Below are 18,070 nucleotides of genomic sequence, written 5' to 3'. Positions count from 1 at the left end.
GCAGGCGCGGCGCAGCGGGGGAGGGGAGCGCTGATGCAAGAGGCGAGCGCGGCGGTGGAAGGCGAGGCCCGGTCGCGTCCCTGAGTCCCGTCGCTCCCCGCTCCCGTCTTCTCTTCTTCTCTTCCTTCTCCTCGTCCCGCTCTCGGCCGCAGCCATGTCGGGCGACGAGGTGAGGCCCGGCGGTCGCCGCCGTCGGGGATGGGGGAGCCGGGCCCCAGGCCTGCGCCGCGGCCGCCATGTGGGAGACCGGGCCTGAGGCCTCCGCCCCGGGACAGCCCCGGCGCCTCGCCCCCCTCACCGCGGGCCCTGGCGGCCGCTGACCCGGAGCCGCTGGGGCTCCGCGGCCGCCTCTCGCTGCGGGGACTGGGCAGGGGGCCGCCGCCTGGCTCGGGGTCTTGCCGGGCCTCTCCCCGCCGCGCCCAGGCCCGTGGAGGGGGGGAGCTCCGGTCCTGAGGGGAGGCCCGGCCTCGCCCGGAGCTCCTCGCCCGGCGGCAGAGCGAGGGGCCGGGAGGAAGGCAGGCTGCCCACCCCCCTTCCTGCCCCCGCCGTGCCGGGCTCCTCCAGCGATGTTTAGCGCGTGGCCTGGCGGCTCGTCTGTTTTTGGGGCTTGAGTATCTCGTCTTCTGACCCCAAGAGGTGCATCTCGCCGAGTGATAAGCGAAAGCTATCCAGCTGTGGTGGCTCCTCATGTATACATCTAGGGGAGAGTACACGCCAGTCTCTTAGGGGTTTTTCAGATGTTGTAGGGTTTGTGTGCTGTACCTTTAGTAACCTCGTTTTAGTTGCTCTCCTAGAGAAACAGAAAGCTCTCCCTGCCTGAGGTTATGGGAACCCTGAGGGATGATCGTTGGGAGCAGCACTGGCAGAATCCATGACATGGCTGCTTCTGGTCTTCTATCTTTGTGCTGGTGTTGCTTAAAATGCCTCTGTGGCGCTCATCCATAGGAGCAGAGCATAATCACACTAACCTTAGTGGCAGGCGAGTCATACCTTTTCTGACATAATAAACAGCAACTAGCGTACTTATTACTGTAATGGTAGCTGAGGCTGGTTTATTCAGCTGCTTGGAATGAATGTGCTGCGTTTTAATGCCTCATTGTGTGCCTACAACTGCAGTTCTAATGTCTAGGTTAGGAAATTCAGACCCTTGCATCAGCTGCTTTCTGTCTCAGGTGCACATAAGACCATAGAGCAGCTAGTCTGTAGTTTCCTGGTTTAGATTTAGTTTGTGTTACTTAAATTATTTATATAACATAATGCATTTGTTCTGATACTCATCTGAGATCAGGAATATCTAGTGTAGTAAAGTTACATCTCTGGTTTGCTTTGTCTAGCAGACTGACAGGGAATGAAAGTAGTAACAGGTATGATGGTTGAACTGCCACTGTTAGGTCTTCTGGATAATGTGTGTGAGAGTGAGTGCACGTGCCTTCCACAGCTGCTGGCTGTTAGAAGCTGATGCAGAGCTTTAAAAGTGATGGCTCTTTTTACAGTTGATGATCTTGAAAAGTTGAAGGTGAAGACACGTGAATCTTAGTTGACAAATCTGCACCTTAAAACCTAGTATAGATGTTACAAATCTTGGTTTGATTCGCATGCGCAGAGGTCTTCAAAATATGGGCAAATGCTCTGGATAATGGCTTAAAACTTCCAGAGCTCTAAACAAAATTAAGCTTTCTGGTAGCAACATCTGTCTGAGTGCTGCCCGGCAGCATGGTACAGCAGAGGCAACGTGAGCCCCCTCTCTGAGGGAGGAGAAGGGCAAACTGAAAGTGATGAGCACTCCATTAACCTCTATTTCTATGTAGTAGGATTTTTAATAAGATATAAAATCCTACTTAATGGTAACTGAAAGATTTTTGTTGCTGTTGTTTTTCCTACTGGCCCAGTGGCTTTATGAAGCTCGAAGGAAATAAGGAGGATGCTGAGTTTTGAGCAGCAAGAGGGATTTAGTTGCTGATTGACCTTAAATAATTTTATCACAGAGGCAGCGCAGTGTAGTGTAAGGATACCTGAACTAACTTCATCGGTGCGGTGTTGCTCAGTGCTTTGTAGACATGTCTGTGTTCATTCAAACTAATGAAATGGGATTTATAGAACCTCCAGTAGAATCCCCAGCAGTTGTCACTGCAGTAGGGTACACACCCTGTATAGGGCGACATGGGCTTATGTTTTGGGATTAGAGCTTCACAGTCCAACTTCCTTTTTTTTTTTTTTTTTCATTGTCTTTCACTTGCTTGAATTTTTAAGTTGTGATTTTGACTGTGCAGGCCTTTGAAATAAGGAGTGGATACATGGAGTTGGATGTGAGAAAGAACTGTGGCTTACAGAAGAGGAAAACCCCATGGGAATCTGGTGTTGTGAGCAGAAACAGGATGGAAGTTTATATTCATTTCTGTATAGTAAAAGGCATGGGCTCTGGTGGTGTTTCTGGCAGAACGCAGAACAGCCTGGTTATGTGGTTGGTCAGTTTATAACATGACTTACTCTTTTTAAACTGTGCATGACCTAAGAATGCTCTTTAGTTTTTACTGAAGCTCTAGGTGAGCAAAATAGCTCAGGTGAAGACCACCTCAGCTTGTCTGACTTCTCTATTCAGTTGCCTCAGAACAGTTAGCCTGTTACGATGAGGTCAAGGTTTGCAGAAGCATGGCTTGCCCTGCCTGGATGGAGGTGACATCTCTTGAGTCGAGCAGTCTGTCAGAGCCAGTCTCTGCAGAAGGCCAGTTGCTTTGTTTTTTCAGCCTTAGAACTACCTGCACAGTCCAGAAGTTGCCCTTGCTCATTAAACTTCGCTTAGTGTACTACTGAAGACCTATTCTGTCTCTTGTAGACACAAGATATGCTTTATGGCAGTTTGGGTTGAAAGCTGTTGTTTTCCTTATAAAGAGAGAGGTGATACGGGGTATGTGGAGTGGTTCCTTAGCAATTATCACACTAGACCTAAAACATCTTATGTGTGCTTCTTCTTAGAAGAAGGTATAGAAGATAAGTATGAGGAGCCATGCAAAAAATGGGTCGTGATCCTGAAACAGGTGTTCATCTGGCTGTTCCCAAAGCTGTAGGCCCTTGCTTGTGCAGGCAGTTTTCCTTCTGTTTCAGCAGAATCCAGAGGTTACAAGAGGAAGCCAGCAAACAGTGTAACCAGTTGTGAACCTTCCCTGTTGTGCCTTGCCAGAGCATGATTCATACATGTGCATTTAGAGGGAAGGCAGCCAACAGAACTTTCTTGAGAGCCGTTCTAGCACAGCGTGCACAGCTAAAGGCATGCTTCATTTTGAAAGCCTCAAACTTCATTGTCACATATGTGTAGACACTTCTGGGTGTTTGAATCACAGCATCGTTAAGTGCTTTGTGCTACCTCTCAGCCTCAGTTCAGAGCCTTTATGAAACACGTAAGCTCCAGAAAGTCAAAATATCACAAGATTGTCACATGCAGGAGAATGAGAAGTGTGAGGAAAAGGTTGCTTTATGGCCAGAGAAACTTTGAGGGTGTAACCAGAGAAGAAGTTGCAGAGTTGCTCCTTTGAAATGCTTCTATTATCCTGAGAAAGAGGTTTTTATGACGCTGAATTTTAACTACCTGAAAGAACACTTTTCAGCTATTAGAGAATAAGACTCTCCAGTTTTTCTTAAGTATCTAAAATTGTTTGAAGCATTAAGTATACACTATAGTGCAGAAAGAATGGCCAGAGATGTAACAAAACTGATGGGTAGATAAGATGTCAAACTTGCATCTTAAATAAAAGTAGCAGGAAGCAATCCTGTGTTGGAAGACTTGAAGAACTTGTGTTGATTGTCTCCGGTATTTAGGTAAAGAATAGGTTAAAAGTCATTCTTGGGGTTAGCCCCTTCTTCGTGGTTGGTCTAGGTGAATTAAGCTGCTTTGTTAGATAAAGCAGCTTAATTCAAACAACTTTGAGATGAGACCTTTGCTGCTTCATAGTGCTGGGAGCTGACACCAGCCTGGCTGTGTCACTAGGCCCTTCCAAGTTTCTCCCTAGTCCTAAGCATTTTTGTTGAGAGGCTGTTAGTAAGACTTGCCTTTTAATACATCTGGAAATGAACGTGCTCTGTGATAGATGTTCTTACTTTTGTTTTTGTGATGCTGAATGGTACAGTGATTGCTTCATGGTCTTACTGCAGTGTTGGAGTCCATAATGGTAATAACACAGGGAAACAGCTACTCTGTCAAAGATTCACAGCCCTACTGTATTTTCAGCTGAACTATGTAGATGGTAGGAAACTTGAGGAAAGCATAACTGTTGTGGGAAAAGTGGCAGAAGCTTGGAACTGTCAAGCAGCATTGTAACTTTTTCTTTTCTTGAAACCGGTCTCCTTAGTTGTGCCTTGGAACAAAACCGGTGGTGGTAATGGTGAGGCTCACTGTTCTGGAGTCAGTTCACTTGTATTGCTCTGTCATAGATCAGAGATGAAAGCCTGGTTAACGTTCCTTCTGTTTGGTTAACAGAAAGAATGCGGAGAGAAATTTAAAAGTGTTATAAATGTTAAATGGCAGCTGATAATTATGTTGCTGATGAACTCGTGACTTTTACAGATGATTTTTGATCCCACTATGAGTAAGAAGAAGAAGAAAAAGAAGAAGCCGTTTATGTTGGATGAGGAAGGAGGGGATACACAAACAGAAGAGACCCAGCAGTCAGAAACAAAAGAAGTTGAACCAGAGCCAACAGAAGACAAAGACGTTGAAGCGGATGAAGAAGACAGCAGGAAGAAAGGTAAAATGAATCCATGTAGATAAACTCTGGAGGGTAGTTCCGTATTTTGATAGAAGCCTCCTTTCAGGAGTGTGGCGTCATAATGTATGGTGCTAGGATCCTAGTTTAAGATCCTGTGAGTAATCCTCTGCCTACTTGACAGGCATCTTTTGCTCCTACTGCCTAAAGCCCTGTTCGCGATCATAGAGCAAGCAAGTAGTGGCTTATGCAAATTCTGCTTTCCTGACTCGAACAGAATCTCTTGTGTGAGACAATGAAAAGAGGAGCCCAAAAATAGTTATCATGAAGTGTAAAATCTTCCACAAGCATTTGTTGCAATAATTGCACAATTCTGGCATTATTTCACTTCAACAATTAAGCTATAGTGTGAATTATAGACATATGGTTAAAAGGGTTTCTGTTTTCTTGGACAAGTGTGAATGCAACTAGGCTGCTACTCAATCTTTTTGGAAATGAGCTTGCGAGTGTGTATGTATATATATATATATACATATATGATTTTGCTTTTTAGATTGAGGCCAATGCCATTTCAGGATGACCTGATAAGGGAATGCTGTTAATTTAAATCCTTTTTTTGATGAAATTGGCTCCTGCTGTAGACCAAAGAAATCATATTTAACTCCTGCAGTTTTCTATTTGCTTTTTTTGAGCATTTCTACTATAATTACAGAAGCATCTCGTTTCTCTTGCACAGCACAAAGAAAGATTAAACACGTAAAAATAAGAAAATGCAGATACAAGATACAGAAACTGTAAAATAGTGCTGAGGTATCAGGGGTAGAGGGGAAAACCTGGAGGATATCTGTAGGGGCTACAGATCATTGCTTATGTCTTGCTGTAATGTTTTGAAGATGCTGGATGTGCATGGGAAACCTTAATGTCTGAACTCTTACTACAGTTACTAATATCTGTACTACTTTTTCTTATCCTTTGTTTTTAGATGCAACAGATGACTTGGATGACTTAAACTTCTTCAATCAAAAGAAAAAGAAGAAGAAGCCAAAGAAGATATTTGATATAGATGAAGCAGAAGAAGGTGTAAAGGTCTGTTTACATAACTAGGCCATTTTGTCTATTGCCAGATAACTTTCCTGCTTTTCTTTTCTGGGGATTGGCATTTCAGGAACTGTTTTGAGTCTGGCATTATATCATGGTGCAGTTAATAATGAAACTTCTTTCACAGTGTCCTTGTGTTTGTACATAAGAGCGTTTTGCCTGGAAATGAGGAAAAAATAACTGATGTGCACAATAATCAAGTAATTCTGCAGTCAGAAATAAGGGTTGATTGGCATCAATGTTAACTGTCTTCTGGGGTGAGAGAAGAAAATGATGTCAGAAGCCATGCACAAAACAGTCCTCTACAAGCCAACCCTTAAAATAAAGGGTATATATCTGCTAAGAAATCTGTTCTTACTCTCTTGTTTTCTTTAGAAATGATTGGCTACTGTTCTGTATTTCAGTAGGTGTACAAGATACTTTTACTCTTCACAAGTTTTATTCCAAGTCATAATTCTGTATCGCATGTCAGTGTAACTGGGAAGCCCAGAGCAAGAGGGCAGAGAAATGTTATGCTACACGTAAAGCTATTCTTAGATTCTGCCTTTTGAGGAAGAAAATGCTTCCCGATCTGCCCTGGACAGGCCAAATGGTTTCTGTGTTTTCTGTAAGTACAGAAACATACCTGCATCCATGAAGGAATTGTGACAACAAATTGAAATAGCTGCAGGTATCACAGCTTCGCCTTACGTTAGCGTCTGGCACGTAGGGTGTTTTGTTCCCTTGTGCCCTAATGTGGCTGCTTCCTTTAGCTAAGTATAGCTAAAGTGACCTTGTTCTTGACCAGACAGAAATTAACTAGAAGATTGTGTTGATTACCTACTAGGAAACGAAGTGTTACAAAAGAAGTAATGTAGACTAAGTTTTAATACAGAACTGCACTGTTACATGTTGGTTGCATGAACCTCATTGTATCTCAGCGTGAGATTTAAAAGTCTGTCCCTTCTTCATGTGTTGTACTGCAGCACTTTCTTCAACATATTTCAGTTTCTCTTCTTACTACATTTCAGGATCATAGTGTATAATACTAGCGTTCATCTAGTATAGCGTGCAACTGGTATAATTTCTGATGTGGTATAGAGATTTGTTTAATACTGTAAATTATAAGGGTTATTTATCTTGTTTGTAGGACTTAAAAATTGAGGGAGATGTGCCAGAGGTAGTAGAACCTGAAGATGACCTTGATATCATGCTGGGCAATAAGAAGAAGAAGAAAAAGTATGTGAAGTTTCCAGATGAAGATGAAATAATGGAGAAGGATGAAGGTAAAAGTATAATGTAGCCCGGGAGACATTGAAAGTTAAATGTAGTCCATGTTATAGGTGAATAAGTTTTGTTGAAGTATCTTTTGGTTTCAAAATTCATTTTGTTACTTTTCACCAGTCATGATTATCAAAAAAATCTTCTGTAGAAGCACCGTATGAATTCAGCGTAAGTGCTGGTGTCTCTTCTAGGCAGACAAACAGGGAACGCTTTTGTCTTAGTAAAATCTTCTTTTGATGCAGTTTTTAGAAATACTGTACACACAGGGGTAAAGAAATACTTGTTTCTCTTAATGTATCCTAAACAACTTTCTTTACAGCTTTTGAAGATGAAGATAGCAAAAAAGATGATGGAATTTCTTTTAGTCTTCAGTCAGGACCTGCGTGGGCAGGCTCAGAAAGGGACTACACATATGATGAGGTAATGTTAAAAGGCTTTCGAAGTATTTTACATGTTAATGTGCTCCAGCAGTGCGGAGCCTTGTTTGTGCATTCCATTTCTGACTTAAAACTAAAGATCTTACATTCAGAAGCATGTGATCAGAAAAATAACAGAAAGCACATCTTTGGCATGGTTAATTTTCATATAGAGCATATTAAAATGTCTCTGCAAGCACACTGAGGTACTTGGATGTTATAAAGTAAACCTCTGAAAACAGCTTTTGTCTTCTGCATTTAGCAGAACTTCTTTTGAAGTGTGCGTTCAAAAGCTTATGGGGAAGTGTTAATGGACGAAGACTAATATTCATTGCTTCTAAACATCTGATATAGCATTAACGGTGTACTTCAGCATGAATATCTTAGCTGTCTCAAATGATGTGAACCCCCCCCCTTTTATTTTTGCAGTTACTCAATAGGGTATTTAACATCATGCGGGAAAAAAACCCAGATATGGTAGCTGGAGAAAAACGGAAATTTGTCATGAAGCCTCCGCAGGTTGTAAGAGTAGGGACCAAGAAAACATCTTTTGTCAACTTTACAGATATCTGCAAATTGTAAGTTTTACTCTTAATATTTCCCAGGAGTAGTGGAATTTTCTGTGCTGTTGGCTGTTGAATGAATGCTTTTTGGCAAAAAAACACCTGTGACAAACCAAAGTGAAAGCTGTTCCAATCATACTGCTCTTTTCCTCTGTTTTTTTTATGTGGTAAGGTATTTATGAAGGTTATTTATTGGGGCAGTTTCTAACTTTGTACATATCAAAATGCTAGGCTTATTTCATGGGCCTCATGGTCTGAAACCAAACCTAAATCTGTTTTGAGTTTTCTTGCTTCTGCCAAGTGTGTGTAGTTGGGTCTTCAGTGGTGTTTATTTGCAAGACTTGGGATGGGATTTTAGGGGTGAATTCTAATCTTGAGGTGAACTACAAATACTGTTCTCTTGGTAAATAGTATGGATTTCAGGATTTTTTTTTCACTGTGCTTTCTCTATCCAAATACTTCTTGTGAAGTCAGTTCTATGCTTTGTAAGCACTTCTAGGAATATCTGATTCGTTTCATAAGCGAGGACTGTTTTCTGGCACGACCATATAGAAGACCTGGGTAATAAACTAAACTAAAATTTTAATAATAGCTTGTAATGCTCCAATGGAAGGGCACTGGGAGTGTGTGGAGGGTTAAGAGTGGAAAATCTGAAATATAAAACTCTCAACTTAATTTAGAGAATAATAACTGAAATTGCAATTTCTGCTTTGTGGACTGTGCAGCTTTATCGTGTCTTTAGTTCATTGCCTATGCTCTTTGGTACAGACCCTATTGGCACTGCCCTTTTAAACTTTGTACTTTAAGATCATTTTAACCCACCATTCCTGTACAGATATCAAATTTCTCTGAAGGAGGGAGGTTAAAGATATCCATACTTTATTTTTAGATTACATCGTCAGCCAAAACATCTCCTGGCGTTTTTGTTGGCAGAATTGGGTACAAGGTAAGGCTATTGGGCTGTGCATGTGTGTATTTGTAGGAAGCATTGGCAACGTAGTTTCCATTGATCAAAAATAAGATTTTAGGTCTGTACTTTATGTGCTTGAACATCAGGCTCTTCTTCCCTGCACCCAGATGCTGTGCTGGGTGATTGAAGAGAGACCATTTCGCAGAAGAGGTACAGAGGCAAGCTATAAGACCCAGGGAACAGTTTGGATAGCACTCTGAATTCCTTGTCTGGGACCTTTCTCAAAAAATGATCTGATAGCAGTGCTGTTTGTCTCAATTGGTGAGGATGGCTATTTGGCTCATGTACAACTTAATCCATAGGATTGCTGAGGAAGAGAGAATGCCTGCCTGCCTAGGGGAAGTTTTGAGGGCCTATAGGTAGTTAGTTATTCTGTCTAACACCACAGTTAAATCCAGCTGTCTTAGCAAAAAAACTGCTCTGTTGCTTTTAAATGCTTTTGATAAAAGATCTTAGTCTGTGACAATGTACTCTGCTTGTCTGTTTCTTTCTGTCTTGAAGATTAAAATACTGTTATATGTAGACGTACAAAATCAAGCCATCTAATTGCAATGTGGACGTAAATGCCTTTTTCTCTGGACATGGAGATCTCTTCAGCTTCAGATAACTTAAACAAAAACTTAGAAACTGCAGTCTGAAAAAACATTCAATTTATTACATCAGAATGGCTAGAAGAGGACCGTAGTAGTATTCTACCTTAATGGAGTTATCTTGGTCGTTTCTTTGAGACAAACAGATGCTTATTCTCAGTTCTGTACATTTCTCCTGGTAGGGCAGCTTAACTATGAGGCTGATCTCTGCTGGAGTCTGCTTTATTGCAATGAGTTATGTTTGGGCAAAACTTTGTATATTTTCAAGCGATGTCAGAATTTTACATATTGCTTTTTTCCCCACAAAGTAATTCTGGCTTACTCTTACCTTGAAGAATGCCTCAATTGACTTGCTTCAAGTTGCTGACGTATATTTTTTTTTCATTTGATGTCTTCTGTAAATCAATTACTTCAAATTCATTTTTCTTTTAAATTAGTGGCTCAATAGATGGTAACAACCAACTTGTAATCAAAGGAAGATTCCAACAGAAACAGATAGAAAATGTCTTGAGAAGATATATCAGTAAGTATAACTCCATTTTCCGCTACACATTTTTCCAATGACTAGAGGCCCGTGTGTGGGCCAACATGCCCCTCTGCACGTGTGCATGCTGTAGAGGTTCTGTGCTAACAAGCTATGACTTTGCTGCTTTGTGATGGAATAATGCAAGTGAAGGTGGTTATACAATACAGTGAGCACCTAGGACATACTCCGTCCTGGTGTGGAGATGTACCAAGGAAGACAGCAAGAGTGGTTAAAAATAGTTTGTTTTCATCTGACTTCAGCTTCTTACTTTTGATGAGGACTATGGAAAATAATGGTAATTATTACTCTTAAAGTCTGTTGTACATGTTGGTTAACAAATACAGTGTGTGTGCTTGCAGTTTATTTGCAACAACATGCTATTTCAGACAGTGTTGTCTGTGTAAGAGTTGTGAACATTTGGGAATGCTTTTTCAGCAGAGGAAGTCATGGAAAACCAGTGGGAAGCCTTAGCTGGCTATTACTTTTTAAAACACTGGTGTCAGGGCACAACGTACCAGATACACAAAACCTACTCTTTGTTAACTTGGGAACAAGGAAGCATTTTTAGTCTATTTGAACCTCTCTGATTATCATAATAAGCCACTTCTAGGTCAGTAGATGAATTTGAACATCCTCTCAAGACAACTGTTAAACTAAAGGCTGAAGGAGTGGTGATTTTTTTTCTGATGGTAATGCATTATTTTTTTAACTGCAACTTAATTCCTTTCCTGCAGAGGAATATGTCACCTGTCATACATGTCGGTCACCAGACACAATCCTACAGAAGGACACCAGATTATATTTCTTGCAGTGTGAGACCTGCCACTCTCGCTGCTCCGTCGCCAGCATCAAAACTGGTTTCCAGGCTGTCACAGGCAAGAGAGCACAGCTCCGTGCCAAAGCTAACTAGTTTGCTAATCAACACTGGATTTTGCAAAGTGTTCTGGGGAGATATGACTGGACAGGTTTACAATCGGAATGGATTTACCATTGTATTAAAACAAGATTGTAAAAACTACAAGAAATTTGGCTTTTGATTGATTGGTCTGTGAAATCCTTGCAAGATGCAGATCCTCAAGCTGTTCACATACATTTGCTCATTGAATATATTTTACCAACTATAAGGAACGTGATGGGAAAGGAGGTGCTTTTTAATCCATCCAGACTTCTGTAAAACACAAGATAAATTAAAGATACTGTAACAGTGAGTGTCTTCGATTTGGATTTTTCCTTCAGTTTCCTATTTAAACAGTTCATGGCAATGGTTGGTGTGTTGTCCTTTCAGATCATGTCACTGAACTATGCCCAATACCCAGATAGAAGTTTAAGGTTATTTTGCCTTTATGTGATGGCTGATTTCTAGGTAGGCTATTATTAAACAGAGAAACCATTCACAAAACAAGGATGATACACCAACGTAAGAACTGCTTGTGCTTTTATAGCTGTATTAGTATGGGAACACATTTGTCACAGAAAGTGACATCAAGATAGGTTGACACTGCTTTATAAGGCAGAACAGAGCTTCGAGCTAGTTCAGACACCATATTGATGCTGAATCTTAACACGGAATTGGTAACAATTGCTGTATTGTAAGCTTTCATAGTGTCATAGTACTAAATTTTGCAGTTTCTAATAGAAAAATGTTTATATTTCTTAAGTCCTGCACTCTTTACCACTTTAAAAAAAAATCTAAATGCAGCAAAAAAGATTGTAGGAAACATCATTATATGATGGCTGCAACACAGTTAAATATATATATCTTGAATTTAACAGAAGATACTGCCAAGTAGTTTTTATTCCAAATTAACACACTGATGTCTTTTGATTATAAAACATGTACTTATCTCTGCTAGCAGTCAGTATCTGTAATCTCTAGGGGATGTGCATAGTGCTGTCCTAACTAGTTTTTTAGTGCTGAAAAATACTTGTTACAGCTGCTGAGTGTGCGGATGCAAATGGGGAGTGAAATCCCTTATGAATACTGTAACGGGGGGGAATGGAAGTCAATTCTCATTTAACCACTTCTTAAAACAGTGCAGGGTTAGGATAAGGTGCAATAGCTCAGGACTGCTGGCACTCATCCCTGCAGGTAAGCAGAGTAGCTTCCTCCCCAGAGAAAATGGTGGTCATTTTGAACATAATTCATCAGATAGCAGAAACTGAAAGGTTTCTACCAAGTTTTAATCTTTGTATGTATGTTAATACACAGCACAGTTTTGCTGGGAAGTCACTTGCTATTTGAAAACTTGACAGCACTGCAAGGCAAAAATCAAAGTTTTATAGTTGGTTTCTTAAAAGCATTTTGAATTTCAAGTGAGCTATAACAAATGTTGGATGTATCTTTAAGTGAATAAAGCCAGGATCAGTGCCTCTTGTAACATTATTGTTGTATTCTTTGCTTTTTTTTTTTTTTTTCCTCTCGAGCAAATAGCCTTCTACTGGGAAGTAAAACCTTTTGGAGAAGTGTTAAATGCCTTCTTTCAGTGACATGCTGTTGGGCACACTGAAATAGCTGAAGAACAATGATTCTGTTTTTACATGCATGCTTTCCTGGGTCAAATACCTTTATTGTCCTTTTCAAAAAACTATTGTCTCTTTAAAAAAAAAAAAAAATACAGTATGGCCTTGAGCTGGTACTGTGTTTTAGTATGTTAAATACAAAATTTGACTTCCTAGTATTTGGATCAAAAATACTATGTTAATGAAGAAGTAAATCACTGTTCGGAGCTGTCATGGGAGGTGTCCTGGTGAGTACAGATGCTTTATAGGTGTACTTTGAATGTCTTCATGAAAACCTAAAGGCATTAGTTTTGGTGACTAATATTTGACTGAAATATCTTGAGGTGTGGACTTTAATTTACTCATGGAAGAACTTCACTAGCACATGAAAAGTCTTCTAAGAGCAGTTTTTAGATTTAAAACACCAATAATAAAAGGGGAAAAAACAACTTTTCCCGGTGTTTGTTCAAAACCAAATATAATCCACTGTATGTGGTATATGCATACTCCTGCTTGCCAGACTGCTGTGTTTGAAGTGTAGTCACATGTTCAGAGGCAAAAAAAAAAAAGTAAGGTTTTGTGCTCCTGCTGATCATAAGTAAGCAGCTTAGAGATCAGTTTTGTTACAGAGTAAGGTGGTAGCTTTGCCTTGGGACTGCATGGAGTATTTGGCTGCACACAGTTGTTTCTCCATGATTTCTTCTCTATAATAAGTGTATTCATTATAACCTTAAATGGTATAAAGAAGGATGAAGAAGCAGCATTATAAGTTCTTATTGTGTGTGAAATTTCTGGTCATTACTGGGCATGGCTGGTCATGCATTGTATCCTCTGGTCATATACACTGTACCCTGAAATCCTCACTTTGTCAGTTGGACAGGGAAGCTTGATCATCTAGGATGATGGGCAAGGAGGAGAAAATGCAGACTTTGAAGGATGCTGAAAAGAAAAACATTGCCTCATAGACTTGAGGAATTGGCTTTTCTTTGCAGGAATAAAAATACTGTCTCCCTTCTGCTTGTGACTATACCAGCAGGTTTGTTCCTCGCTGTGCAGGCTTGCTGTTCATCCTTCTCTTTTTACGTGTTGCAAGCAACTGCATATTTCTGAAATCCAACAGTAATAACTTGACATCTATGCTATTAATCACTCTTCTGCTGAATACCCAACAGAAATGCATGGATAGCTCCCTCTTCAGTCCCTTCCGTTTTCCATGGTGAATCTGTGGGCTCTGAGATATTCAGAAACTATCAACTGAGATGTTGGAAGGAGAAAAGTATCTGTAACAGTGAACAAAATTAACCACAGTATCTGGATTTGTACAGCTGTGGCCTGTAGTTTTCATGTCAGGTTACAGGCAAGAGAAAATCTGTATTTTTTTTTCCAATCTCCTTTCTTTTTGAGGTTTTTCTGAATTCTCTGCCAACACACATACATTTTAAACCCCTGTTTTTTCTTCCCCCTAGCCTTGCTTGCTGCTTTGGGTAATTATTCCAAAGGTTTCCTGTATTTCTTTCTCCCATGTGGAACTGTTTTGCTTGTGATGGAGCACAGCTGTGTGCCTTGATGCCTGAATGTGCATATGCCCTAATTGCCCCATATAACCCCTATGTTAGGGGTCATGGCTGGATCCTGGCACTTCTAATGTGGTCTTACAATCCTCTTGTAATATTCACTCCTTTAAAGAAGGAGAAGAACAACAAGTTTAATTAGTTTTATTACTTCCATTACAGGGAGAAAAGGTAGATGTGATCCATTTTGAAAACAAGGCAGAAAAGGCACATTTAAAAAAAAAAAAAAGCCTTTGGTTCTTTTTAGTTTTGTGTACTGAAGTGTCTTTATGGTCCTCAGAGCCTGTTGCAGGCCTTAGTTTTCTGTTCAGCACCAAAATAACCTTTTTACAGCAAGAATGTGGGGGGGTGGGGGGGAGTTTGGGGAAATGGGTTCATCTGGGATGAAATTTAAATCATTTTCCTTCTCTGCGCTGTCCCCCACTTTGTGACACCTTGAACAATGGATTCCTCTCCTATGAGTCCCAGCCAGCAGGGGCATGGAGGTTTGTTCTTTTTTTTTTTTTCCTCCTAAAGAAGCTGTGCAAAGGTCTCCTGGGTTCTCTTGAAGTGGTTATATAGGTTTGAGGCTGTGGTCCCCACTGAGGGGTTTCCCTGTTATGGAGGGGATAAGGGGCTGGTCTTCAAAGCATGTGATCTCTCATTTTTTTGCTTGCTGAGCCTGAGCCACCTCAATCTTAGCAGCCTGATCCACCTGCTGGTTGTTTTGGTGTGCTTCAGTGGCCTGACAGGTACGTGAGCATCTACGTGGTGTACTTCACAACCAGGTTCTCTACCTGGGCAGCAATACTGTGCCACAGTGGGGCAGCCCAGGTAGATGGCTTTGCCTCTGTGCTGCCACTTCCTCTGTTTCCACTGCTGGAACAACCCCTGCGGGGCATTTGCTGCCATCCAGGAGTCAGTACAGAAACAGAGCGCTGGCCCCTTGTTCAGCAGGATCTAAAGCCAGCTGGATGGTCTTGGCTTCTGCAAATCGGCTCCTCCAGCAGTTTCTACAAGTTGCTGTGTAGGACTCCGTACAGCAGCCTTCCACCTCTGAGGCTTTCCCACAGTACGAAAGGACCCATCAGTAAACAGGGCATATTGATTCATTTTCTGGGTGTTAATTACTCAGACAGTGTCATACTGCTGCCGGTGCACAGTTGTGGTAGCGATGGGCACCTGCTGTTCTTTGACCCTCAGCAACCCCACAAGAAGGGTTCTTCACGAGGCCGGGACAGTCAGATAGCTGTTTGATGTCCTCCGTCTCCAAGGCAGCTCTGCTAAAAGATCCCCGTTACCCTCGGGGGTCTTTGAACTTCCCTCTCCTGATGCAGTCTATGCTGAGCGCGGAGCCTCTGGGCTGGTCCCAAGGGGTGCTCGTGCCGCTTGTTCCCAGTTAGGTTCACTTTGGCCTCCAATACGGTTAACTGGGGGTCCCCCGTCATTCCAGAAGTACGGATGGGTTCTGCCCCTTCACAGCTTGGTGGCATTAGGGTATGCTGTGCACTGCTGTCCACCAGAGCCTTACACTCCCGTGGTCTGATGGGCCAGGCACGTCCAAGATGGATCCACACAGCCAACAAACCTGCTGGTCCCCTTCCTCCACTGGGCTGGAGGCAGGGCCTCTCTGCTCCTGGTCGTGGTATTTGTAACTCACCTGTACGTGTGAATCCTTCCCCTTAGCAGGAGTTTCCTTCCTTACCAAGCGAGCTGACTTTGCATCCACCGTTTCTTCTCATGCACAGGGGGCTGGCACCAGCCGGGGCTGGCGCTCTGCCTCAGCCTTGGGGTCTGTCACCAGAGGTGGGTCACATCCAGAGGCAAGATCCTCTGTCTGTTACTGTTTGATAGGCATGGGTCAGACCCAGCACAGTGCAGCAAGCTGAACTTGCCAGGATCAAGGCATAACTGTTGTTGTTGTTGTTGTTCATTCCATCGGTTTTTTAGGATTCCACACTTGATCAGGGGTGAAGTCCAAAACTATTGGAGGTGACAACAGTGATAGATGCCTGCCTGTATCCTTCCACGCACCTTGCCACCCGGATGCATCCTGCCTTGGGGCAGACCTCTGGGTGGTATTCTTAAATATTTGTTTGATCTTAGACAAAACCAGGAAGACATCCAGGATACGCAGCGATAGGATCGTGCTGGTTGGAACATCCGAAATTCTCGAGAGCTGTGGTAATGAGCCTGGGGGAGAGGAGGATGATGAAGAAGTGAGGGAAGGTGAAGGAGCAGGGGAAAGTGTCCGCCTTGTCTTTTCTACAGGTTGGCTCTCTGAGGAGAAAAGGTACAGGGTGTAATTGTTAATAGCTCCCAAGAGATGGTTCCTGAAGTACAGAGATGACGACAATGTTGAGTACAAATACCACATCAGGCTCACAACCGGTGCTTTGATCATATTAGAAACCCATGTCACACAGCACAGCAGAGTGATAAAACTAAAAGCAGCCTTAAACCAGCCCCCAGAGATGATAAAAGCAAAACAGGGAGCGTACATGGCAAGTAAGGGGGTAACAAATAACACAACAGCAAGTAACACAACTCAGAAGTCATCCAACAATGAGAGCCAAAAAAGCAACATCACAGCAACTATTAAACAAATACAGCAGGCAAGTTTGTTCTCTCTAACATGCTCTGGTCAGATCTGTCATTAACCCAAACCTTTGTGCTCTGTCTTGGGGTGCCAGAAGGACTGCCGTGGTTTGACCCGGCAGGCAGCTCAGCACCACCCAGCCCTTCGCTCACAGCCCCCGCCTCTGGTGGGATGGGGGGGGAATCAGAAAAAAGGTAAAACTCCTGGGCTGAGATAAGGACAGTCTAACAGGACAGAAAAGGAAGGGAAATTATAACAATGTACAAACAAGTGATGCAGAATGCAGTGGTGCTCACCACTTGCCGACTGGTGCCCAGCCAGCAGTACCTGAGCAGCAACGTCCTCCCCCTCAGTTTTATTGTTCCCCAGGGCGCCCTGTGGCACGGGGTGTCCCTTGGGCAACCTGGGCCAGCTGCATCCTGGCTGTGCCCCCCAGCCTCCTGTGCCCCCCCTGCTCGCTGGCAGGGCAGCACGAGGAGCTGGGAAGTCCTTGGCTCTGTGCAAGCACTGCCCCGCAGCACCTGCAGCAGCCATGTGTTATCGGCGTTGTTTTTCTCCTCCATCCAAAACCTGGCACCATACCAGCCGCTGTGATGCATAGGTAATGAGAAAATACAATTAACCTTAAAGCATAAAAAGAACAAAAGGCGAGGGTTGGGCAAGTGGGCAAATGCTGTGAAAAAACTGAATGCAAAGAGAAAAGTAGCAATTTGTGTGTGCAGAGGTGCTGGTTCTGGGTTAGGATTCCTGCTGGCTTGGAACACTGTTTTTTGAGAGCACAGCTGTTAAAAAGGTGATTTACCTTTCTACTTTGTGAGGCCACATTCAACAGGCTCTTTGTGCTGGTCCCCAGGATGTGTTTAGCAGTTGGCTAGAGCAGATCTTCTCCAAACATCACCCCCAGACCCGTAAGTTGGTTGCTAAACTACAAATTCAGAAAGTTCCTGGCTGTTGTCTGGGAGAAAGTCGGGGAGCCTTGTTGCTCACTTGACAATGCTCTTTGGGAGGGGAAATAGTGGAGAATGCTTAGATTGGAAAATGATCTCCTAGCAAAAATTCTATTGTGGGAAAAGGTCTCTGTGATTGTAGAAAGAAAGCAACATGCAGACTTTTCAACTTGTCTATTTTTATCTAATTGAAAAAGCTCCCTGCTACCAGAACAGCTGAAACAATGGCAACAAAACAAGATGTTCTGTTTATTACAGGGAGATGAGGCAGCGATTTTGAGAGACAGAAATAGTCTCCAAAGCAGAACAGATCGAGTGTGACTCTCGTAGGTGAGTGCTGTTCTTCGGCCTG

The 18,070-nt window shown here is 42.6% G+C and overlaps 1 protein-coding gene across 1 annotated transcript; it reads left to right on the top strand.

The window, feature by feature from the left end:
- On the top strand, window positions 1-12,506 carry EIF2S2 (eukaryotic translation initiation factor 2 subunit beta). Its single transcript, XM_035343954.1, has 9 exons — window positions 1-169; window positions 4,559-4,739; window positions 5,680-5,783; window positions 6,925-7,060; window positions 7,378-7,478; window positions 7,904-8,052; window positions 8,927-8,983; window positions 10,035-10,120; window positions 10,858-12,506. Exons 1-9 carry the CDS (start codon window positions 155-157, stop codon window positions 11,031-11,033), a joined length of 1,005 nt encoding a protein of 334 aa, XP_035199845.1. The 5' UTR covers window positions 1-154; the 3' UTR covers window positions 11,034-12,506.
- Window positions 12,507-18,070: the final 5,564 nt, after the last annotated feature.

This window comes from Oxyura jamaicensis, chromosome 20 (genome assembly GCF_011077185.1).
Source record: "Oxyura jamaicensis isolate SHBP4307 breed ruddy duck chromosome 20, BPBGC_Ojam_1.0, whole genome shotgun sequence".
Classification (NCBI taxonomy): domain Eukaryota; kingdom Metazoa; phylum Chordata; class Aves; order Anseriformes; family Anatidae; genus Oxyura; species Oxyura jamaicensis.
The sequence above is the reverse complement of the archived record's forward strand: the minus strand, read 5'-3'. Positions and strand labels throughout refer to the sequence as shown.

Bases quoted from the DNA above. Each gene is read 5' to 3' on its own strand.
- EIF2S2 (XM_035343954.1), top strand. The intron at 4,740-5,679 runs GTAAAATGAATC...CTTTGTTTTTAG, and splicing joins AGAAGACAGCAGGAAGAAAG to ATGCAACAGATGACTTGGAT. The intron at 7,061-7,377 runs GTAAAAGTATAA...CTTTCTTTACAG, and splicing joins AATAATGGAGAAGGATGAAG to CTTTTGAAGATGAAGATAGC.